This window comes from Cibotium barometz, chromosome 32, assembly GCF_041138505.1.
Source record: "Cibotium barometz isolate CiBa-2024 chromosome 32, ASM4113850v1, whole genome shotgun sequence".
Classification (NCBI taxonomy): Eukaryota; Viridiplantae; Streptophyta; class Polypodiopsida; order Cyatheales; family Cibotiaceae; genus Cibotium; species Cibotium barometz.
Window position 1 is genome coordinate 20,671,259 of NC_141077.1, and position 26,348 is coordinate 20,697,606.

At 38.4% G+C, this 26,348-nt stretch overlaps 2 protein-coding genes across 3 annotated transcripts in view; one reads left to right on the plus strand and one right to left on the minus strand.

Moving 5' to 3' along the window:
• LOC147619939 (uncharacterized) overlaps positions 1-26,348 on the plus strand; it is a 126,034-nt gene that overhangs the window by 48,254 nt on the left and 51,432 nt on the right. The window lies entirely within an intron of this gene.
• Positions 16,011-19,423, minus strand: LOC147619944 (elongation factor 1-delta 2-like). Of its 2 annotated transcripts, none has more exons than XM_086825789.1 (7): positions 19,208-19,423; positions 17,433-17,549; positions 17,060-17,171; positions 16,837-16,945; positions 16,637-16,750; positions 16,364-16,525; positions 16,011-16,228 (listed from the first exon to the last, which is right to left on the minus strand). In XM_086825789.1, coding segments are annotated over exons 1-7 (705 nt in total). In that variant the 5' UTR covers positions 19,297-19,423; the 3' UTR covers positions 16,011-16,226. The 2 variants fall into 2 exon arrangements, with proteins under 2 accessions (XP_086681915.1, XP_086681914.1); XM_086825788.1 differs by having other exon boundaries at positions 19,181-19,416.

A 26,348-nucleotide genomic window follows, 5' to 3' on the forward strand; every position in this document is an offset into this window, starting at 1 on the left:
GTGCAAGGATGATTTTTAAAAGTAAAACGATATCTATTATACATTATACATGTGCGAGTGGTAGTGGTAGTGGTCTCATGGTGGTCAATAATAGCTTTAGGTTGAAGTTCTTCTACGTGGTCAACAAGACTACGTGCTTCCTCATATACAGGATGTGTAGGAAGTGGTTCCCTATAAGGTCTCAAAAGATTGATATAGAAAAAATTATGAATTCTCCCATGAGAGGGAAGTGAAAGCATGTATGCTAGGTCATTAATCTTATGAGTGATTTGAAAAGGACTATAAAAACGACGAGCTAACTTAACAACATGGTTAGTCAACACACTTTTAAGATGTCTCTTTTCAATAGGAAGCAAAACATATTGACCTACTTGAAAAACCATGTGCTTTCTTTTCTTATTAGCTTGTTTAGTGTATTGCTTTTGTGCTTTAGAAATAGCATTACAAATATGGTCATGAATAGAAGTAAAATCAATTGGTGAATTGATCTACAGATTCAATAGTGCATGACAAATGAGTGCTAGGAGTAGGTAAAACTTTGGCATACACAATTGTAAAAGATGCTTTTCTAGTGGATGAATGTGGTGTGTTATTGTATGCAAATTGCAAAATATGGATATACTTATCCCATTGTTTAGGTTATGATGAAACATATGCATGAAGTAAATCCAATATTGTCCTATTTGTCACTTCAGTTTGACCATTAGATTCAGGATGAAATGTTTACTTATCCCATTGTTTAGGTTATGATGAAACATATGCATGAAGTAAATCCAATATTGTCCTATTTGTCACTTCAGTTTGACCATTAGATTCAGGATGAAATGTAGTGGAAAATTCCAATTTAGTGCCTAAATGATTAAACAATGTAGTCCAAAAATCACTACAAAACTTAGAATCTCTATCAGAAACAATCACTTGTGGTAAACCATAATGTGTGAAAATATGTTTAACAAACAAATGTGCAGATTAATGTGTAGTAAGAGTCTTTTTACAAGGAAGAAAATATGCATGTTTGCTAAATCTATCAACAGTCCAAATCATGTCATTATGGCTTGCAGTCATGGAAAATCGAGCGATAAAATCCATAGAAATCTGTTCCCAAGGAGCATTAGGAATCGAAAGAGGCATAAGCAAACCAAGTTTCTTACCCTTGTAACTTTTCATTTTTTGATAAACATCACATTCAAAAACAAATCCAGCTATATCATATTTCATTTTAGGCCAATAAAAGTCACTAGAGATGGTCTGGAATGTAGATGAAACACATCAATGCCCCGCATAAGGTGGCTGATGTAATTCCTCTCTAGAATAGAATGTCTAAAGGGTCGAGTAAAGAATAATCTTTTTTGAAAGAAAAGATATCTATCATCGTTGGAATACTCAACAAAAGGGTTCCAATGATTTTCTCTCAATCTAGACCAAATGTCACTAAAGTCAGGGTCTTGGTCATAAGTCTCACGCATAGAGTCAAAATATGTATTCTCAATCCATAGATATATTTTGAATGGAAGGTCTTCTACTCAAAGCGTCAGTTTTCTTTACCAGGTTGGTATTGAATAATAGGCTAAAATTTTTGAAGAAAAGCTGTCCATTTAATATGTCTATCCAGAATAAGTGGTTGAGAAAGCAAATACTTGCTTATCACTTTTTATAAGAAACTCTAAGCCCATCAAATAATGTTTCCAAATTTTTAATGCATGGACTATAGAAGACACTCTTTGTTATAGGTGCTATACTTACTTTCAGCAGGATAAAATTTCCCACTCTCGAAAGCAATAGGATGACCATCTTGCATTAACACAGCACCAATGCCCTTACCACTAGCATTGGTTATAACCACAAAGAAAGGATGTGAAAAATCAAGCAATTCTAACACAGGTGCATGACTAAGTGCATATTTTAATGCAAGAAAAGATTTCTCTTGAAGTTCAGTCCATTCATAAGGTGGTTTTCTTGATAATTTCAGTGAGATAATGTGTCTTATATGCAAAATTATGGACAAATAATAGCTACATAACCCTAGAAAAGATCGTAACTCATGAAGATTCTTAGGTTGCGGCCATGATGCAATAGTTTCTATTTTCTTGGGATCAACATGGATTCCCTTAGAAGAAACTATATGTCCCAAATACTTAATCTTACTCTGGAAGAAACTTCTCTTTTCAGGATTAAGGTAAAGTTCATTTTCCTTGAGCAAATTAAATACAATTTCCAAGTGCTTTTGGTTCTCTTCTTTGAGACTTACTAAAAACTAAGATATCATCAAAAAAGACAACCACAAAGTTTTGATGTGGCTAAGAAAGATCCTATTCATCATACGGCTAAAAGTTATAGGAGAATCAGTAAGACCGAATGGCATTACTAAAAACTCAAAGTGACTCAAAGTTGTAGGAGCATTAGTAAGAATGTCATTACTAAAAACTCAAAGTGACTAGTCTAAGTTCTGAAAGCAATTTTATAGATATCTTGATCGGCCATTCTTACTTGATGATATCCACATTTTAGATCAATTTTGCTAAAGACGTTGGCTCCCCTTAATTTATTGAGTAGATCATCAACTCTAGGAATTGGAAATCTATTCTTGACAGTGTTCTTGTTGAGAACCCTTTAGTCTACATACATATAATAAGTACCATTTTTCTCCTTTACAAGAAGGACTAGTGCTCCATATGGTAAACTACTTGGTCTAATAAGTCCTCAAGAAAGAAAATCCTTGATTTGAGTTTGACCATTGCTCTCAAGTTTGGAGAAATTTTGCTAAGAATGAATCATTTGCATCCACTTGAGGATTGTAAGCTTTTCGAAGCATTATTTGGCTTGCTATTGCTTATTGGATGCTTCAAATGCTCAAATGCATGTAAATGGTATGCCAAATGTGCAAAATCTTGGCAAACCCTATGCTATGAAGGGGCTTTGAAGATCATTAATGGTATGCATCAAGGCAAAGGCATTGAGAAATTTGATTTCTAATCACTATTGGATGCCATTTTGGATGTGTTTAATCATTGGTGATGATTGATGGAGCATGAGTACATACTTGAATGTATGAACAATTGTAAAAGCACGATTCATGCTTAAAATCAATTTGTAAGTGATCTCACCACCTATTTGAGTTCACTCACTCTCCACATCACTTTGCATTACACCTTCTATTTCTAGCATACTAGTGATGTGTGAGGGTACCCCGGTATATGGAGGAGAGACCGGGGGGAGCATGTCTTAAACTTACCGTGCCGTGAGTGCCGTGGGAAAGTAGTACGATGAGGGATTAGGTACATGGTGGTAAGGAAATGGCCCAAACCTTTGCCCTTGGATTGTAAACTTGGGTAAAGGGATTGGAAGAGCTTGGCTAGGAGATCCGAAAGCTTCAACGCGCCACTGGCATACATCCTCAAGACAACATCAAGGCAAAACATAAAGACAAATCTTGTGGCAAAATAATGCATGCGTGGGACACTTATGCAGTGATTTTTGCATGCAAAAAGCCACTTGCAATGGTCAAATGCACATGCAATTGGATTTCATTAGACATTAGGGCAATTTGGTAATGAGTGCATGAGTGTTGTAACACTTCATTACATTGAAATTTTGCCCTGATTTCAAAGGAGATGTTATTCGATTTTACTCAGAAATTCATGTGGCTATAAACAAAAATCCTAATTCAGTCACTCATCAGGGTTTTGGGCAAGTGACAAGGTCTCTAAATCATTGCAAAGTGCTTCTCTAGAGCTTTGAAACAAGCTATTGATTACACAAATCGGATACCGGCGGAAGTGGGTCTAATTTAGGGTTTCATTGGATTCATAAAACCCTAATTCAGTCCGAGAGGTTTGGAGGTTCAAAAAAGTGATTAGATATGCTTATATTACTCCCTAAGACCTATCAAATGGCACCAAAAAAATTGGAATTGGGTACCGCATGCTTGGTCAACACATAGTTAACTTTTTCACAAAAGTCAAAATAGAGAATACTTCCACTTTGACTCAAGAAACGGGATTTGGTTTAGGGATAGTACCACTCAAGAGCTTTCCAACAAGCTATTTCCAACAAAATTCCAACCTCATTTTAGGGTTTTGGAGCCAAATTACTATTTTTAGCAGTGTTGTACAAACCCTAAAATAGAGAATATTAGGGCTATCCAAAATTTTCTGTTCTTGCATATTTGGATACTACATAGTCACAAGAGCTATCCATAGAAGCCCTGGATCACCAATTTCCAACACCATTTGAGCCTTCTACAAGCCACTTTCCATTTTCAGCCCCACTATGTTAAGGGGGCATCCCACCCAAGCAAGCGGTGGGACTTCAAGAGATAAGGGAAGACAAGGAAATGGTGAATGAGGATCATATAGATGTGATTGGTGAAGAGGATATAAATTTACAAGGTGACAACAACAATGCAAATATGGCACATAGGATAAATCATGTGCAAATTGGGCCAAATTTAACAAATGTGGCTAATGTATCAAATCAATTGGGAGGAGAAAATGCACAAGTTATGGCCGCTATGATAAATGACATGTCACAAATGATAATGATGACGAGAAGCATGATGGAATGCAAACACTTGTGGACAGCATGGTGTAACCAATTATGCAAGAGATTAGAAGAATTTGTGATGACATAAAGACCATGGATGAAGATAAGGGTGGATCATCTCAACATGTTCGTCAAGCTCATGTTGAAGACAAAGAGAACCATCACTCAAGTTTTCATTCTACCTATGGTGCTATGTGCAACTTGATGTTTCTATATACACCCAATGAAGTCAAAGGCAAGGGTCATGCATTTTCAAACCCAAGGAATACTCATCGAAGCGGTGCTTCAAGACCTCATGTTGAGAAAGATTTTGATGATGAGTTTGAGGATAACAATGGGGTTCTTCTTCACAAGACATGGATGGAGGAAAGCAATGTGTTAAGTTCTGTGGTAGAGCCACTACTAGTGAAGGAAAAATAAAGATGATCAATGTATGTGAATTCTTGGTACCATCTCTTGGTTTACCTCTTGCTTTGATCGGGGATGGAAGAGCTACTATGCACTCTATTTTAAAAGAGGTTGGCTCTACTAAGGACAAACGAGGACTTCCATTCACTATGTGGGTCTTTATGCACACATTGTGGGTGTTGAAGTGGATGAGACACTTGCTGTAATTTGTGGACAATGAGTAAATGAGGAGATTTAGATGGTGGTTCTTTCTCAACAAGTAATCACCAATGTGTTCGTGGTCAATGGGAATATACAAGTTGAAAATGGAAATGCTTGGACCACTTTCATAAGTGCTTTGATTGATACATTTTTAGCTTATGATATGATGCAACGAGATCATTGAGGATATTTTAGATGTGCATGCAATTGTTGACACAAGGGATGATGACTCGTGTATTGATGATATATATGATGACTATGCTTTAGATGATTATACATTAGGTAATGCATTGTTTATGGAAGTTCTATGGGAATGCATTATATCATCCATTCTCAATTCCGTATTGGACGACATATGATGGTCTATTATTTGACTACGGGGACTTGAAGGATGTTGACCTTGATGCATATGAGAGAGGACTTTCTCATCATCATTGACGAGATTGTACATACATGTGTTGATGATCATGCATATATGGGTGGTACACATGTTTATGGAGATGATGATCATCTTGAGGTGACATATTCTACTCCTATTGATCATGGCTATCACATGGATTTTACACATGCTATACATGTTGATGAGGAAGTATGCATTGGTAGCAAACATGCCGATCTTAAGGATGACATCTATGCTTATGGGGATGCTAGTTATGAGGCATATGCCTTTACATTTTGTGGATGACGATATGATTCTATGATCTATGGGAATGGAGCATTCACTTTCACAGGCATCTTATGTCACTCTTATGGAGCTCGAGATGCATGATATATGCTTATGTGTGGCATGCCATGGTCAGGATTCCTATGAGATAGGAGGATTCGGTGCAACAACCATGGATGATGGAGTTCCTCTTACCAATGTGGTGTTGTATTTATGTTCCGGATTGTTGGATGCGCTGTTATGTTTTCCTTTTGATCCTGGAGTTCACATATTTGTTTGGTTGGATGACCTACATTGTGGTTATCCATTCGACCCAAGAGGATTGGCTAGTCGTGTCACCGACATGGGCTTTCTATATTCTCTGTTTGATCTAGGCAGTTTGAGAGCCATTGCTTTGGATTCTACATGGCTTGGATTTATATTTTGTCTATACAATCGCAATTGTATGGATTACCTCATCTTTGGGGTGATACTCGTAGCTTTTCCATTTGACCATGGAGGATATCCAACTAGTCTCATCATCGACAGAGTCCTTTATCTTTTCCATTGGACCCCGAGAGTCATGAGATTCATGTATTGATATTGGCTCTTTGGAATGAGGACATTTGTTCACATATTGGTGGGCTCCTCATATATAGCCTTTGTATTTTTTTGAAAAAAATTACACACCCACCCTTTGATTTTTAGGACAAAATCATTATAGGAGGGGATGGTTTGTAATGAAGCAGTGAACACATGAGAGTAGACACGTGCGGTGGACACACGAGTGTGAATGCATGGGAAGTGGACAAGGGCTAAGCACATGTTGGAATAGGCCAAGGGGCCAAGTGTAAGTGAGGGACATAGGCTTATGGGCCAAAGGCCAAGTAGGGTGGACATTAATATAAGTATGTTGAAAAGGGAGGCCATGGTATATAGGCCAATGTGAACTACTAATCATAATTAACTCATACTAATCAAGAATTAAAAGCTAACAAGATTTCATGGCAATCTTGCCCTTCTCCTTACTCATGGATGGTGGTCCTACACACATGTTATCACTCCATGCTTTGAGTGGTCAATCATAGTTCACTGTAACAACGAGAAGGAATCATGTCAAGATGAAGAGCATGCGCAAGATGTTCATAAATAAAATCATGTGTACTACCATCATCATACAAGATTGTGATTTCTTTATCTTGAATTTTTTCTTTCATTTTAAGTAAAGTGTGTGGTGAAAAAGAAAGAGGAATCAAGGTTAGGAGAACCTTCTTGTTCAGATTTATTGTTGAACTCGTTACCATCAGACTCTAGCTCGTAGTCATCATCGTGAGCATCATCATCGTCTCGAGTGCCACTGTCTTCATCGCCATCCACCATGTTAAGCCAAGCGATTGGCTTCTTGTTGTTGTTGCTTGGACACCTATCAGCATAGTGCCCCTTTTGATGCCAAATGTAACATTGCATATTTTTTGCTTTTTTATCTTGATTCACCGAATTTGGAACATCTATCTTCTTTGGTTCTCTACTTGCTCCATTATTGTTGTTGCCAATATTTGCTTTATTGTTGTTGTATTGCTGGCTTCTTTGATCTTGACGCTTGTGAAAAGGTCGTTTGAATGAAGAACGCCTATCAAAACCACTAGAAGATGTCGAAGCTTTGGAGAATTTAGAAGTATGATTCTCTTATTGGAACTGGGTAAACCATTTTTCTTTTCATAATCCAAAGCAAGACATTTACCATAGGCAAGTGTATGAGGACAAAACATGTTAACCTACGCTCTAATCTTTGGATCCAACCCTGAAATAAACTTCCTTTTGAGCTTCTTTTCATGCACTTTTTCAATGGACTACATTTGAATGAGAGCATTCTAAAATTTTTCAATGTAAGTTTGGACATCATCCCTTTTCAACTATCTAAGAGTATCCCAATGCTGCCAAAATTTGGCTTTGTACTACTGAGGAGGTAGAAAGTGGCTCTTAATTTCATGTTAAAAATCCTCCCAAGTACAAGATTTACGTCGCTCATTCTTGGCAGCATTCCACCATAAAGCAACATTCTAAATCAAATGATTTGCAGCGCACTTGACCTTGTCTTTCTGGTAAAATTTCTCTCCCAAAAAATAGTCATCAAACTGGCTAAGCCAAGTTAAAGTAGTGTGTGTGTCCTTGTTTCCATCAAAATTTTGAAAAGAGAAAGCCTTGCGACTAATGCGAGATTCTTTTCGAGCCGTTGGAGCATCTAAAGTTGCCTTGATAGTTCGACGAATAGAATCCTCGTCGTCACTATCGCTTTCAATATCATGCCTATGCTATTTTTGATGTTTCAATTGATCTTCTAATGCAATTCTATGAGTGCATTCATTGGCCAATTATGCTTGCAAAGCAGTGAGTTGCTCTTGAATAGATGAGGATGTAGAAAAACTAGCCATAAATGATGAGAAATAAAGAAAATTAGCAAACGTTTAGAAATACTTATTGTAGTTCCTGCTCTTGATAATAATTGTGAAGTTCACATAATCCATGAAAAAATAGAAGAGTAATGCGGCCACCCAACGCAATCTCCAAAACATCTGAAAGTAGCGGTGAAGTGTCAAAAGGTCATTCGGTGGAAAAATAGAGAGTACCGAAAGAGAATTTGAGCTTCGAGAAAGAGTGAATGGTGACCAATTTTGAAAAACATGAAAACTTTGATTTGCTATAATTCTACGTTTAGAACAAGTGTGGAACGCTGAAAATTTCTTCAGTTTGAAGCCGGGCCAAATTCAAAGGAATTTGGATAATTTTTGAAGGGTTTTTGACTTAAAAGAGCTCCACACATGAATCTCCTCTTATCTTTGAAGCTTTTTATGAGTAAAAGAAGATGGGAATTATGGAGACCATAGATTTCTACAGGCTTACAACTACTGTTTGCAAATTCAAATCGTTGGATCCTTAACGAAAGTGTGCAAACAGATACAACTTTTATGCAAGAGACCATTCTGCACGCATCCAACAGAGCGGATCTGGCTTTCATCAAATTCTACAGAATTCTAGAGCTCATGAAGAGGCCGGTGCTGCACTTTTACATTTTTTCCATGCTAGCATTTTTTCCCCTTTTTTTTGCCTTGTATAGACCTTATAAAAGCTATGGAGTAGCCTTGTACTTTGCCTTGAGTTTAGACTTAGTTAAGGCTTATTTGAATTCTTTTTTTTCCCTTTCTTTTTGCCTTCCTTGCACTTGTATTTCCAACTTCCTTTTGGTCATGGCGTGAAGAATTTGAAGCCTTGAATTTTTTTTAAAACAAAATCTCTTTTTGTACTAAAAAATTTTCACCTTCTCTCCTCCCAAAGCTCTGATACCACTGACAAGAATTTGGATCTTGGGAAGACACATCACTTTCTATCATACGGATTCAAAAATAAACTTCAATTATTACCATGAGAAAGATAGCATAAACCATATTAAAATAAAACACATGAGAGAGTATTGGGTGCAATCTATCCCCCCCCAAGAAGTGTCGGCATCCTCCCACTTCTTGAGTATTTATGTTTTATTAATAAAAACAGCCCATAAGCCAAAAATAGTTGCACGCTTATGCATAGGCTTTTTTATAGTTTGTGTGTGTGTGTGTGTGTGTGTGTGCGCGCTGCGCGCGCGTGCATATAGAGCCTATATATATATATATATATATATATATATATATATATATATGTATATATATATATGTATATATATATACATATACATATACATATATATATACATATACATATATATATATATATATATACATATATATATACATACATATATATATATATAGAGAGAGAGAGAGAGTCTATGTGTGTGCGTGCATGCATGCATGCATGTGTGCACGCAAGGCGCATGTGCTTACAAATTATATTACACCTTGGATAAGATCTACGTATATATATATATACATATATACATACATACATATATATATATATATATACATACATACATACATACATACATACATACATACATACATACATATATATATATATATATATATATATAGAGAGAGAGAGAGAGAGAGAGAGAGAGTCTATGTGTGTGCGTGCATGCATGCATGTGTGCACGCAAGGCGCATGTGCTTACAAATTATATTACACCTTGGATAAGATCTACATGACAAGTTATCCACATTGAATATAAAAGAGAAACATGAAAAGCTTAGTATAAGCACAACAAAGCAAAGCTTAGTATAAGTAGGTCAATTTGGACACTATCATAGAATCAACATGTAAATTCAAGGGGGTTATAGCTATTATCTGCCACCATCTAAAAACAACATGAGTTAGTACTTAGTGTTTGTTGCCCCACTTGTCATAAATGGTCACAGTTTATGTGTAATTCGATACCAATGCCAAGCATTGGTTTAAAGAAATGTCAACAAAACTCCATAAAGAAACAAGTCTTGATAGTCCTAGGTAACAACTAAGATTTCCGAAAGTAAACATCGTACATGAGAGAGGCACTCTTAGTGCTATAGAAACCTACAAGTCTTAGTAGACTAGTGCAAGTCACCCTTTGTATTCATAAAACCCGTAGCTTAAGTTAAACAAAGTGAAAGAGAGTTGCAACATAAGCATGGACACCTTTATTTATCAAAAAAAGTGAGATACCCCTAAGTCTTGTATCGTACTCCAAGTGAAGAACCTCAAACAAAAGAATTAGCCGAATGGGCTCACCTCTCTCAGAGAATAAACCATAACTCAGTTCCTGACCATAGAGTTGAACGGGCTCACCTTTCAGTGGCTTTGGAGTACACCACACAATAAGCTATCTAGTACTAAAGAACCAAAGAACTATCAAAGAACCAATGAACTATATGCATCGTATACTACATACGGGTTAATTTATTAGTAGGCAACATTTTTTTGTGAGCTTTGGTTCCATGGGTTTTGCTTATGTGGACTACTCTGATGATGTGACACTCGATATGTCCATGCCAACATGTGATGAGTCCGTGTCAACATGTGACATGGCATGAACATAATTGCATCATGGACATACATGCTATCATGTGCACCATGGACATGCTTGCATCATCCATATGATGGCCATGTATGATGTCATAGATCATGGACTTGGATGGTCCATATGGTCGAGCTCTATGTAATCTATATATGCTCGATGTTGTCTTGGTGTGGTCTATACATTCTATATATCCCATGCATGGTTGTGATTTCTATATGATCGGTGTCATCCTAGTGTTATCTGAATGGTGCATATATGTTGTACATGGTCGGGATGGGTTGCTTGAGATCTTCACATACTATAGTATTGTTGGGGTGGGGCTTGTATGGTTAGGATAGGATGCATGTGACATTTACTTGGTCGGTATATTCCTTATGTGGTGTATATCGCTTGAATGCTCTAAATGGTCCATATGTGTGGCCCTATATGTGCTTTGTATCTGGTCTCTATGGATGCGCAAATGGGGGTCTTCACATGCTCAATATTGTGGTGTATATCGCTTGAATGCTCTAAATGGTCCATATGTGTGGCCCTATATGTGCTTTGTATCTGGTCTCTATGGATGCGCAAATGGGGGTCTTCACATGCTCAATATTGTTGTGGTAGGGCTTGTATGAGGATGCATGTGATATTTACTTGTTCAGTATACTCCTTGTGTGGTTTGTATCATTTGCATACTAAATTGAACATGTATGTGTGGCCCTATATGTTCTTTGTATCTTATCACTGTGCTTGTTTCGAATGGGGGTTTCAAGTGATTTGTATACTATACATGTTAATGGTGCCTATTACACTCATTTAGTCCTTGAGGTCCATATGTTACATGTATTGTTAAATGGGTTGCACGTGATTATTATGTGCTTACTATGGCTCTTGTGTGGTCCGTGTGGTCCGTGTGGTCTATGTGGTCCATTTAAAGTGGAAATATGATCTTTATATAATTGGTATTTTTCCCTCATGGTATTACACTCATTTAGTCCTTGAGGTCCATATGTTACATGTATTGTTAAATGGGTTGTGCATGATCCTTATGTGCTTACAATGGCTCGTGTGGTCTATATGTGTTTATTGTGGCTCTTGTGTGGTCCATATGGTCTATATGGTCCATTTAAAGTGGGAATGGGTTGCATATGACCTTATGTGCTTACTATGGCTCTTATGTGGTCCATATGGTCTATATGGTCCATTTAAAGTGGGAATGGGTTGCATATGATCTTTATATAATTGGTATTTTTTCCTCATGGTTTACATGGTGCATACAACATATATATGATTGGGATCTTAATGTGCTCAGTGTATAGCCATTGTATGTATTGTCTATATGGTACCTAGAAAGTGGAAATGGGTTGCATACGACGACGTGGCCTAGATAATCCATACAACATGTGCATGATCTTGATGGCCCACAAGTGAACTTAATGTGGTCAATATAGTGCACGGACAAGCTGAATGGTGTTTATGGTCCACATAAGGTGGTAATGGTCAACATGTGATCCTTATATGCTTGATATAGCTTGTATGTGTTCGAAGTGGTCCACATAGTGTATAATTGATATATAGGTGCTCAGTAAAGCCCATATGTAATCCACATGGTTTTTATATGGTCTGTATAAGGTGGGAATGGGTTGTATGTGATCTTTTTGTGGTATAGGTGTTGTCAACATGTGTTGTATATGGTCCATGTGATATACAGTCGGAATAGGCTCTATGTGATGATCTTCACCAGCTTCATCTTCTCAACGGTGTGCTCTACATGATCCATGTGATATTTATACATGGTCAAAATGGGCTACGTGAGATCTTTACATTCTCTTTGTTGTCTTGGTGTGGTCTATACAATCCATGTGTCCTATACATTTAAATGGGAAGGGGGGTTTCCATGAAAAAGGATGGAATTTGAAATGGGAAGGGGGTTGCCATGAATGTAGCACCTAGGGGCCCTGATTTGAGCAAAACTAAGAAAATCCACATCTCAAGGGTGATGACCATGAAATGGGAAGGGGGTTGCCATGAATGTAGCACCTAGGGGCCCAAATCTGAGCAAAATTAAGAAAATCCACATCTCAAGGGTGATGACCATGAAATGGGAAGGGGGGTTGCCATGAATGTAGCACCTAGGGGCCTAGATCTAAGCAAAACTAAGACAATCCACATCTCAAGGGTGATGACCAAATTTGATGGAACTGGAGATCCCATTCAATACCTAGAAAAGTTCTATCAAGTTTGCAAAGCCATAGGAAGGATTGATGATCCCATAAAGATCTACTTATTTGACTTTGCCTTCAAGGCAAAGCAACATTGGCTTAGGGACTTCCAGTGATTACATAATCAGTTGGCAAAAGAGATTCGCAACACTTGAGCTTCCAATGCCACTTCTTTAAACTCTTTATCCTCATCCTTGAAATGGTCCCAAAGCACCAATCGACTCGCCAAAGAAATCCTTGTCTTCAACCTCAATGAAGGAGAGGATATGTTGGATAGTCACCTTTGAGGAGGATATGTCATGTTTTGGAAGAGATTTGCAATCATGCACTAGTCCAATGGCTTTCATGCCCTTCATCACATTTTCTTCTGACACCACCACTTGGTAAGTAACACCGTCATACTTGGCCCAAGCTTGCCACATTCTTAAACCTTCCATAACAATTCTTTCTATGACACCACCACTTGGTAAGTAACACCATCATACTTGGCCCAACCTTGCCACACTCTTAAACCTTGCACTATGGGCCAAGAGTAGGTACAAAACCCTCATCATCTAAAGAGGGGTGCTACAAAACCTTTGTGCCTTGACTCCTCAAAAAAGGGTAAATGATGAGGAAAATAGAAATAAAATTCGAAGAAAGCAAAAGAGGATATCGCATGTCAAGGAATACACACGGGCATACCATGACACCTTCAATAATCACTAAGGGCTTCGCATAGGCACATCTTGCTGAATAGGCACTCACAATGGCTAGCACTTGTTTTCACACAACTAGCTTCTTTATCAATTGAAGTTCACCACTGACCGGTGCCACCATTTTCTGTTGAAGCTGCTTAGCTGCATGCATGTGCTTAGGGCTCTAGTAAGGGGAGCAACTACAAAAGCAGAGAGGCAGTTATGATCAGAATGACAAACAGTCAAGTATAGGACTTTAATAAGGGTCTCAACAGTATCTCACTAACAGTAATGACAAACAGTCAAGTCTGTGAGGCTAAGTGCGCATAAAGGCATGTAACCAATTGGAATATGGTTGCATTAGTGTGCTCAGAACAGACCTGTTCACCTTCAATGCCATTACATGGACACAGGCATGCAACAAATCAAAACAGACATAGGGGAAGTGTAGGGAATTTCCCTGTAGGTAAAAATAGGCAGGCATAGCCATAATGAGGGTTATCCATCAAGAGCAAAGCCTACCGGGCTGAACAGAGGGAAAAATTTTTAAGCCATGGAGTATAAGATCATCAACTCCATCATGCATAGCATGGACTAGGTGCTACTAATCCCTACTCACAACATCAAAGCCCAAGAGTAGGTACAAGTTTACATATTAAAAATTTTGTCCTAACAAAGGGAACACAATTTTATACAGACGCCAATGAGCTGAGTTTCTATCGGTTCTCCGAAGGTGAAGGACAAACTCAGCCACGATGAAGACTTAACACTTACAACTAGACTAGCAAAGCAATTACTTCCCTATTGATGCAATGATTAGCAATACTAAAAGTTAAGAGCTAAAATGATCTAAACAAAAAATGGGCTTTTAAGCTCCCCATTTTTGTGAAACTTATGACTAAATCTTTTAACATTCCAAAAGCAAAAACATCAAAGATATATCTCATCCATTTCAAAAACAACAAACTTTACTCAAAATCTTCTTAAAGCAATAATCCTTTTGCACAAGCAAATTGATCGATTGACAAGCTTAAGTAATAAAAGCAAACTTGTTAAACAAATATGAGAGAATCTGAATTACTAAGAAGAAATAACACCATATTTAGTTATTTTTGAAATGTTAGAACGAAGTGAGACAATTTTTGTGATATTTAAGTTGGAATACTCAGATTGTAAACATTTATCTTATATATCTACATCTAGATTGAGAAATTTTAAGGTCCAAAAAAAAAAATCAATGGTCATTATTTGCAATACTCTTTGGGATAAATTCCTCCACTTATAGACCAAATATTTTTTGGATTAAAGTCCTCCACCTACAAACGTAGGGTTTAAATACAGAGTCTTGGAAATCAATAATATTGAGAACAAAAAGGATATCAACAAAACATCTCACTTGACAAAGTTTGTAAAGAAAGATAGGACAATACATATCAATGGAAACCAAACGTTCTATAAAATCAAACTCATGTAAAAAGATAAAAATTTGCAAGAAAAACAACACAATTAGTACCCATAAAGATGCCAATGGTTTGTTTAAATAAAGAATCACCGAAAGTTATATACAAGTTATCTAGGAGAAAATCTAACCAAGACATCTTGGTCTACAATCTCGGTATATCTTTTTGTATTTTTTACTATCTTGGTTTTTTTCTTTAACAAACCAACAAAAATCCAAATGAAGAGCTGATTTTTCTATCTACAAAGCTTTGTAGCTATTGTGCTCAAGATTGTAATCAAAGACTTAATTCTACCATGCAAGTCTTTAGTCCAATTTAGTATACAAAGTAGTGAAGTCAAAAGTTTTAAAGGCGAACGAGAATCACTCCCACTAAATCTTTCAAGATCCACCTACAATCTATAGGTACATCCTTCTCCCTAAACAAATTTCTCCAAAGCTCATGGACACTTGGCAATGGCTTTAAAGCAATTACTTAAACCATTTTGAGACGGAAGTTAAAGAAGTATTACTAGACACAGCTATAAACCTAGGCTTCTTGCAATGTTTATGAAACTTCCAAATAAAGGTAACTATTGCTCACCTTGAACCAAAAGACTTACAAAAATCTTGGTGTCTTGCAATAACCTCTTGGGAATAGAGAGAGCTACTTTCATACGTTTCAGCAAAAGAATTAACCATTTTACTCAACCAATGAAACCAAGGCAAGCCACTTAGGCTGCTATGTGCAGACAAACCCCACCCCAGAAATTGGAGAGGGGAGCTCTCCTATCCAAAGCTGACATGCAGTCAAGATGACCCCACCTTAAGGGCCTTGGAACATTATGACATTTATCCATACTCCTACACTGCAAGGGGAAAAATAAAGAAAATGACTTGCACAACGTAAAGATCAAAACTACAATATTAAATTAACCAAAAGCCTCATCAAAGGTTTCTTCTCGAATAGGTCTACATTTCAAAAGTTTCTTTTTAAACAAGGGTACAGCCCTTGGAGGAGTTGCAGATGTTTTCTTTTCAGAAGGTGGCTGGCCCACGCTTCTACCCTCATCACCTGGCATGTCAAAAAGCAGACCACCTTGGAAATTGCGACCACAAGAGTTCCTGCAACAATGAGAGCACATTTTAAATGAGAGACAAGGCAAATACAGAGAATGCCGACATGTACGAAGAGGATCCTAAATAAGATACACAAACAAATCCCTTCCTGAAAATCAACCCTGAGAGAAAAATGCTTACAAATTTTGTTAAAAGCAACAATGTCACAGCTTTGTATGAACTCATTTCTTGGCTCTTCCATCAAATAGTCCTCAATCAGATTGTCAACTGACACCAAATCATCTACAATGGTCATCATTATTTGCAGCTTTTTGATGCCATAGCCAACAGGTGCAAGCTTGGCTGCCAAAAGAGTCACAACTTTGTATTACTTTCGGTGCACAGAAACACAGTAAAATTAAAAGTAATCAAACTGCACAGATCAGATACAGCTGCAACAGCAGCACCACTTACATGCACCCCAGAGGAGGCCAGGCATGGAAATACTTCGAACTGCTTCTTCAAGCTTCACCATGTCTGTTTCATCATCCCAAGGCTTTACATCCAAAAGGACCGAGGACTTTCCACCTGCTTACAAAACTGAGTTACAACTTGCCCACCATTCAGACTTGGAAGCAGCAACAAGTCTAGCCAAAATTACGCAGGTCGCATACTCTCTTTCTTCTTTGCAGAAGACTTCTTCTGTTCCTCGCGTTCAGCAGCTGCTTTCTTTTCCTCTTCTGTTTCCTCACCGAACAAATCTAGATCATCATCATCATCAGCCTTCACACATAAGGTACCATCATTAGAATCATTTAGTACTCACATAGTACAAGAATTCAACCATACAGAGAGAAGGAGAACCTATAAAAAGTACACAACATAAGGAAACCTCACCTCAGCAGCAGCAGGAGTGGCTGGAGCAGGGGCAGCAGTAACATTGTCCAGCTCTCTGGTCTGTGGGATAGGCAAACCCACAATCTTGACACCATCGGGCGTTCCATGTAGACTGGAGCAACATCATTTATCCACCAAGTCAAACAAAAGCTCGCAGTTCGTGCTTCAAAAATTAACAACACTTTTGCCACATTACAATCTAGCCTCTAACTAATGCTCAAAAGCCTTTCAATCACAAGGCAGAACCACAAGCAAGAAAAGAAGCCACCCCAAGTCTGCTAGCAAGTGAAAAACTTGTCCATGCCATCAAAAAATACCATTTACATCAGCATACATAGTGTTTTTTTTTAAAGTGTGGCTAAAAAATACCTACCATTTCTGCAACAGTGCTGAGATGTGATTGTACCAACGGGAGACATTCACCAAATCAGCCTTGGGTGCTTGAGAAATTGCACAAAATGCCACAATATCATCCTTGGATGGCTGATAGCTGACCAAAAACTTGCAAATGTCAGGAACTACAAAGAGGATAACAGCACAATGGACACAGATATTGACAAGTACCTATGCCAAATCTTTTACCACTGCAAAGGCAAAACACCATACAAAAAGCACCAGAATACGTATATACAATCATAATTAAGAAAGAAAGATTTGAACAGCTAAATTTTAAGTAAAAACACATAGAAAAAAAAGACACTAAATAATAATTTAAAATAAGGTGTCCAAAAACAAGACAATAGAACCATAATAGCCTAATTGCATCAACGGAACCAGCAAGCCATTGAATGTTACACAACCAAACTGGATAGCCTTCAGATAATTCTAAATCCATTCACTAGTGCCAAGAACCAAAGGGGAGTAAGACAAAAGTAACAGACTAGAAAAAAGCATTAGAAGGACAGCAACAGCTCTAACTTTTCCACACACACGAGATGATTTCCTCAATTTCACCCCATTACAGAATGAAATCATTCAGACATGCATGGGTACAAGTATAATCCATACGTATAGAGATGCTAGGGTCACTTACGGAGGACCTTGAGCTTCAAAGCCAACAGACACAAACACAACCCAAGATTGGGCACCTGTACTGACTTGATTTGAGCATTTTAGACCAACTTTGACTGCTTCAATCAGTTTATACCAACCATTATGACAAAAGTAAGGCAACTACAAAAAAAATCCTTTCAGGCGAGAGGAACCGTCATATTCCACTCTGAATAGATATGTTCAGCATTAAAAAGGCACGACTTCAAAGAGACCTCCCTTAACAACGTGAAAATATACGCCAGAAATCTAAAGATTTCCTCTGTCCTAAATGAATTGAAAATTTATGATCACCAAATTCAGAAAACTAAGCAGTGGCAACAGAGTGGCTTGTTGCATCCAGACAAAAAAAAAACATTGAATAAAATGAAAATGCATTTCCAGGATTTGCAGCAATTTCATATGACAGTGCCATTACTCATGCACTTGCTGGTCTTTTAGCTGATGCACATAAATGAAGAATGCATACATGGGCGTCTTGGGGCATTATCTAAAAGTTTGGTCGATCTTGATTACACAGGAAGGGTAGGCGCATGGATGATATGGGACTAGATTATTATCTTCTGCATTATTCAAAAATTGAGCAATTTCCAGGTAGACTTTATTTTACGTATAGACGGCTGCATGCACTAGGAGATACAAGCAGATGGCACTACTTTTTACAGGAGCATAGGCAGAGCATCACACAACCAGGAATAAGCCAAATCTTATTTTCCAACAACGTTATTGAGCGCCCTTTCTTCTTCTCCTCTCCAAATGAGCAAAATAGCAAAAACTTACTAAGCCTTTTTCTTTACATAATTATACTGCTTTCTGTATGCACCTACTCCACAACAGGCCAAAAGAGACAGAGTACTCAGCAGCACCCCATACAAGATTATCAGGCTCAGTCTCAAACAGATCCTACCAAAAAGGCAACTTCTGAACGGTTCTTAATATGCCCTAAATCCTTCAGCACAGATAAAAGAGAAACCCTAACACAACAAAGCAAGGAATCGAAACCAATGAAACACATAAAGGATTTAAACAAACGCTGAACAAGAAAGCACTCCAGATCGAAACCCAGCTGACATGAAGACGAAGATAGATCCCACTGACCCGGAGATGTAGCTTCTCGTGAGGAGGAACTGATCGAACTGCTGGAGACCAGATGAAGAGCTGAGGTCTGGAAGCTCCACCACCGCCATCGAAGCTCTTGTGATCTGCTGCCGCCTACGCAGTTCTAGGAAGGGTTCGATACATCAGCTGCGAGGGTTATACATACGAAATCTAAGGGTTTCATATACGAAATCTAAGGGTTCGTAAAAATAGATGGGTCTAAGGAATGGAAAAATTATGTGCTTACAAAGCAAAAAAAACAAAAACAAAAACAAAAACTCTTTAAGCTACCTTTGTTTTTGTGTACATATATTTAAATATACATAATTGAATAACTTAATATGAAAATATATCGTAGAATTAAATACATATTTATATAAATGTGGGCATATATTTATTATTGGTTATTTTTTCATTTTAAAATTCATGTTAAATATTAGATCATCTTAATGTGAGTAATAAAAGAACTAAATGCAATATATTGTTGTACAATATCACATCACATATATATAATACATTCATAAAAAGTAGCACTGCCTCGCCAAAATGATTTATGAATTTGTTTAGTGATAGTAGCCAAAATGTAATCTAATACATCAACAAGGCCTTTCTTTAACAAAGGCAAGGGGATTGTATTGTTGCAATTAAAAGTTATCCATATCATCAAGGTATCTGAAAAAAATCGACCTCATAATGGTCAATAGTCAATGATAATTAATAATGCTCAATTAAAAGTTATCCAAAAAAAATCCACCTCATAATGGTCAATGGTCGATGGAGCAATCATGTATGCTTGAGTCCATATCAATACTACTTTTCGTAATTACATGTTACACTCACAAAACTTCTTAGTTCAAAAAACAAAGCCACACAATATGGCGAACACTCATTCTCTATAAATACTATAAAATCTAGGAATGGGCCCTTCCCTTATTGGCATGCTTGATTGAACTTTATCCTTCGAGTTTCAGCTGGCAAGTTGGTGTTGTGACGTGGTGCAAGTGGGTGTTATGGGGGCCTGTGGTGATCTTTTTGAGCCTTAAGGTTACTTTTGGCAATGCCTAGGGAGTATGAGTGTAGCTCTCTTGGGGGCTTGACACCCTAGGAGGCTCTTCTTTGATGGGAACAAAGTTAGGGAGGGGCCATTGCACATGGGCTAGGTATTGTCTCTTACTGCTTGGTGTACATGGACTCTTTCGATTCCTTCGGAGGTGATGTTCACATTCAGTCAAGGTGGTGATCACTACTCTCCATTCCTCCTTAAGCTTTGGGATTAGCACCAATGGCATGGCTTTAGGTCTCCCCTCCATCTTTGGTTTAGCATTTGATGACATGGTTATAGAGGCTTGTGGAGTAGGTTTTCCTTACTTTTAAACCCCAAATGTACGGGTTCCCTTTATAAGAGCCTTATGCTTCTAATAGCATGGTTCGGACCCATCTACTAGGCACAAATTGGGGTTCAGGGGTCACCACACTCTCTTTGGCTTTGGAGATTGGGGTACGATCCACGAAGTTTTTGAGACTCGTACTACGAAAGGGTTTCCTTTGTAAATCCTTGAGCTCTTGACATCTTAGCAAGGAAATAGTAGAGCTCAATTTGTGGATAAAGCTCTTTTGTTATAGGTTGGAAGATCTCCACTCACATGACTAGGCTTTTGGCTAAATGGTGGTGGCTACCAATTCTTTACTTGGGCATACTTTCCTTGGCTAGCCAGGGCACTCTTGGGTACCCACTTCTTCTTAGTGGCTGCTAGGTCTTTGCTTGGGTGTGCTTTCCTTGGCTAGCGAGGGTACTCTTAGGTACCCACTCCTTCCTGAAGAATTGTTAAGGATGATGTTTGGGGGGTGGTCTCCATCTTCATCGATGAGGTTCTCCATAATGGTTTGAGGGGGTGGTCAATGCAGTGAGGCAAGAGGAGTGTTAAAGTGTTAATGGTTTACCTGAGGTGATGGCATAAAATCAAGTGATGAGGCTTAGTATGTTGAAAGGTTTAGGGTGTCCTCATCCACCAAGGGTATGCTAACCATCCTGTGGGGGGAAGCTTGACTTTTCCACCAACTAACTACACAATCAACAACCACAATCCATCCCCTCTTCGGAGGATGATGCTCTCTTTCATTATACTTGTGGGGGGGTTATAAAACTTGTAAGATTATGGATTGGGAGTAAAAGATAGCTCCAATGTAAAAGTTAGCTTCAAATCAATCGACAATTATAGATTAGGAGTTGTTTCCCATGATGTTGGTAGTTGCAAATGGTGTGAGGGTGGATGGTCTAATGAGGTCCATGTCTCCCAAGATAAAATGCTATGACTAGTCTAGGTGTTAATCAAGGCTGGCCACGCAGCTAGGTGGTCTTTCTAGGTGAACTGTAACTCAAGGTAAGCAAGTTCCTCCACCGCTGGTTCTATTTCAAATGCATCTAGCACAAACACGGATGTGATTTCGGCACTCTCCAATCATGCAATCCTTATCCCAAGCTTCTGTGGAAGAGTGTCCATGGTTGTTAAAACGTGAATCTAATCCTCACATCATCAGGCTCTGGAAGCGACTCATATTTTGGGTCCTTATCTTCACCATCCAACATACAAGCAAACTCTCTACAAATATCAATCGTAGTATGTGTGAATTTCCATTATATATATGCTCTATAGATGTCTATTGAAGTGATCCAATAATGGTTCTATGTTGTATATGCTCTATAGATATCTACTAAGCAATCCAATAATGGTTGTCTCAGACTCATTGGTGAGAATGCCTCGACCCATGGATGAGTCTTCCCTCTTTTCATGTCTATTTTCAAAGACTAGTTGCCCTTGCATGTATAAATGTGATCGGTTTCCTAGTTGAGCCTTGCTTCTCTCATGAAGGCCTTCCAAGGATCATGGTGTACAACCCTCTTCTCTAATGTAAGGCCTTTCGAGGATCATGGTGTATGACCCTCTTCTCTCATGTAAGGCGTTCTTATAACCATGGTGTATGACCCTCTTCTCTTAAAGTCCATCACCACAAATGTGTGGTGGAACCTTAACCCAAAGGTCTTAATCTTTACATCTTGTAGGATGCCTAAGGTTTGATTATGTTCCCGTATAGGCAAGCTTGACCATGAGGATTATGCCTATGATGTGATGGTGGGCTTCTTTGTGGCTTCTTGAGAATGGACACAAGTCTGGTCAAGGCCTTTGGCACACTTTGAGGTTCCCTTATAGTTCCTGTGTGATTGGCTCTAGGATAGGGTCAGGAATACACTTAAGTGGGGTTAGTGGTTCGTATTCCAACACTTGCTCAAGGATGAGCTCTAATTCAACATCTACCTTCCTCACAAGCTCTTGAACTTGCTTTATACACTCATTTTCCAACATTGGGTTGGGGTACTCTTTAAGTTTCTTTAAAAGGTTTACGTAATTAATGGTTCTCTTTTCTTTAGCAGCCCAAAGGTCTTAATCTTTGCATCTTGTAGGATGCCTAAGAGTTTGATTATGTTCCCGTATAGGCAAGCTTGACCACAAGGATTATGCCTATGAGTGATGGTGGGCTTCTCTATAGCTTCTTGAGAATGGACACAAGTTCGGTCAAGGCCTTTGGCACACTCTAAGGTTCCCTTGTAGTTTCTGTGATTGTCTCTAGGATAGGGTCATGGAAACACTTAAGTGGGGTTAGAGGTTTGTATTCAAACACTTGCTCAAACACTTAAGTGGGGTTAGAGGTTTGTATTCAAACACTTGCTCAAGGATGAGCTCTAATTCAACATGTACCTTCCTCACAAGCTCTTGAGCTTACTTTATACGCTCATTCTCCAACATTGGGTTGGGGTTCTCTTTAAGTTTATTCAAAAGGTTTATGCAATTAATGTGTCTCTTTTCTTTGGGAAGAGTTGGTTTAAGCAAGAGATCACTCATTGTCTCCATAAGGGAGGTAGGCTTGGAGCTCTTCTTCGAACCACTTTCAATGGTCACACGACATCGTTTACTGTTATCGTGTGTTGTATTTCCATGTTCTCTTTGATTTTTTCTTATTTTGGACCTTTAGTTTTGGTCCTTTCGCCATTTTAGGGGCTACTTTGGCCTTTAGGGCTTATACCTCTAGCTTTTTAGCTATTTGCTTTGAAGTTGAAGCTTGAGATTTTTTGCTTCTTTATTGCTGTGCTTGTTTCTTCAGCTATTGCCCACATATTGGTTTGGAGCCTTGTGATGGCAATAAGTGGGATTATATAAATAAGTCCTCCTTAACAAGCTAAAGCTTGAGCTTTCTACTTCTTTCCTTAACTATTGCCCTCATGTTGGTCTAGAGCCTTGTGATGGAATTAAGAGGGACTATATGAATAAGTCTTCCTTATACGCTTAACAAGTTAAGGCTCGTCAAAGTGGCTAATGCCGAGACACTGGGATGATTGTCTATTTGGACAATCCTTGAGGACACTCGGTAACACGGTGCAGGCCCTTGCAATGGAAAGAAGTGACATGCGTGACATGTTATTGAAGTCTCTCACCCCTTTGTTGCACCATGTTTTCATACAAGGAGGCATAGTCAATGGTGGAGATTGTGCGATTGCTCCAGATATCCATATGAATTGTATTGCTCATATAACTCATAGCTCGTCCGCTAGCAAAGTCACTTAGTACTATTGTACTAGTATGATTCTCTAGAGGAACTGGTTGGGGTGATAATACCGCAGAAGGTGGGTATAACATTGGTGGTGATCATGTACATACCTCTTAACAAGGGATTCTAATAAAAGCGGACGTTGGAATATGTGTCGATTGGGTATCCAGCTTGAGGAATTGGCTAGACCTTGAGGTTGGGCTTTTGGGGTTGGCCTACCACTACTGGCCTAATTGGTTGAGAAGATTTTATGCCAGCTCGTCCACGCTCATATCATTGACTAGGAGTCTTTTGGTGCTGGTGGGGATCCTTTAGCCACCGCTAAGGCTTTGGATGATAATGTATCCCCTATCTTTTGGTTTGGTGAACGACTTCTATATTCCTATCTTAAAGATTGTCTACTAGATCTATTGCCTCGCGGACGGTAACACTCGTCAAAAGATGTTAACACTCATCAAAAGATGTTATTTCTACACCCTGTAGAGATGGCCATGAAGCCTCTTGCTCTTGAGACCGATCTAATGAGCAATAAATCCGTCTAGTCTTTCACAGGTTTTGTATCTCATATGGAGATACTTGGTTTGGGCAATGTAGTTCCCTCCTTTCTCTTATTTGAGGTTATAGATATGTGCAATGGGGTTCCATTTGGCTCCATTGGTTAAGAATTCCATAGTGAACGAGGTTATAGATATGTGCAATGGGGTTCCATTGGTTAAGAATTCCATAGTGAATGTGTGTCTTATAGCTCATGGTTGACCTTTTCAAGTGGGTTTAGAGACCTAAACCACTTGCCTTCTTTTCCTTTAAGGCAAACTCCAAAAGTGTAGATCTTGGTAGGATCATCAACCCTACCCATGGCTTCGCAAGCTTGATTGAACCTCTCTAGGTGATCTCCAATTCCATCAAATTTTATCATCATCCTTTAAGATGTGGATTAGCTTAGTTTTTTCCATTTCTCAGCCTCTAAGTGTTGTGTTTGTCACAAAACCTCTTCCCATTTCAAACACCATCCTAAGCATGTCTTCTGCATATTCACATGGCAATGGAACATAAGGGAAAGGTTTGTTGTAACACTCCCTCACATTTAAAATGTCATCCTAAGCACGTCTTTTACATATTCACATGGCGATGGAACATAAGGGAATTTGCAAAACCCTCTGTTTTTAGGGTTTGGAATTTCTTGCCTTATGGGGTGAGGGCTTACTGTGGCTGAGGACACGTTATGTGATTACTCTTATGGAGCCCTTAGGTTTTGAGGGCTTACCTACGGTAGCTGAGAACATGTTATGTGATTGCTCTTGTTGATCCCTTAGGTTTGAGGCAGTCTTAATCATTGGTTCTTTACCCTTCCTCGTGTTCCCTTGTCCTTATCCAGATGGAGAGGAATTGAAATTTGTTTGTGTTGAAGAAACTTCTATAATGGGCTCCTTGAGAAGGTGGGACTCTTGCTTACATTGTGTGTGCTTACTATTAGGTATTTGGTTAAATGCTTGTCCTCCCTAATGGTATAGAAAAACAGACATAATCCAATTATTGTCAATTGGTGATGTTGGGTTGCTTGGCCATGGCCATCTCTTGGGATAAACCCAAAACAATATCGATACCAAATGTTTGAAACATTGTGGCATCCAACATGGTCCTAAGGGAATGAACCTTGAGGCTCCCTCGTCTTGCTCCCGCTCCTTCACTAGAGATTTTCCTAAAGATATGACAATTTAATGCCCTTTTCACAAAGTTAATAGCATTGTTTATAGATCTAGTTCGTCAATCTAAGGTTTGGAGGACCGTTGGTGGCTGCTCTTGGCTCCAAGGGTTTTTTTATTCCTTCACTCACAACTATGTAATTGGTTCCTCTCGTCCCAAAAACTCATTACTTGAGGTGTTCTGAAGGAGTTCCGCCTTCTTAATAGGGGAGCACTCTGTTGAGTGCTGGTTTAGGACCAAAGGTTGGGTGGGTTTGAGGAGGAGTGGTTAGATGTGTTATAGCCAATATATTATTATTTCCAACAATTAGTTGTTGGAAAGTGAGTGAGCCTTAAAAGCTCCCTGCCAAAACAATTTGCTAACTCAGTAATACACAAAGCAAACTTGAGTGGGAGTTCTCCTTGTAACTATTGTGCTAAACATGTAGTACCTGGATCTAAAGTAGAAGAATGGAAAAAAGAGTAAAGGTGTAAAGAAGAGAAGAGGAGTCATGTGGCTAATGGAGATGTGTATAAGTTGTCTTGAGACTATTGTAACTAATGAACAATATTCTGACTATTGTAACTAATGAGCAATATTCTGATATGAGGTTGTTCTTTGAGTAATGAATGGGAGAACTGATGGAGTCCTATGGGCATTGTTGTGTCCTTTAAAGTGTAGTTCTAGAAGACTATGGGATTATTATATTATCATGCTATACTATGTAGATTGAGCCCCTCTTTACTACTAGTAATGTTGTAAAATACCCTATACTTGTAACCCTAAACACAGAAAGACCATATTTTCAAGAATCTGACCTAACCCTAATTTCTCTCACAATACACACACAGATTTG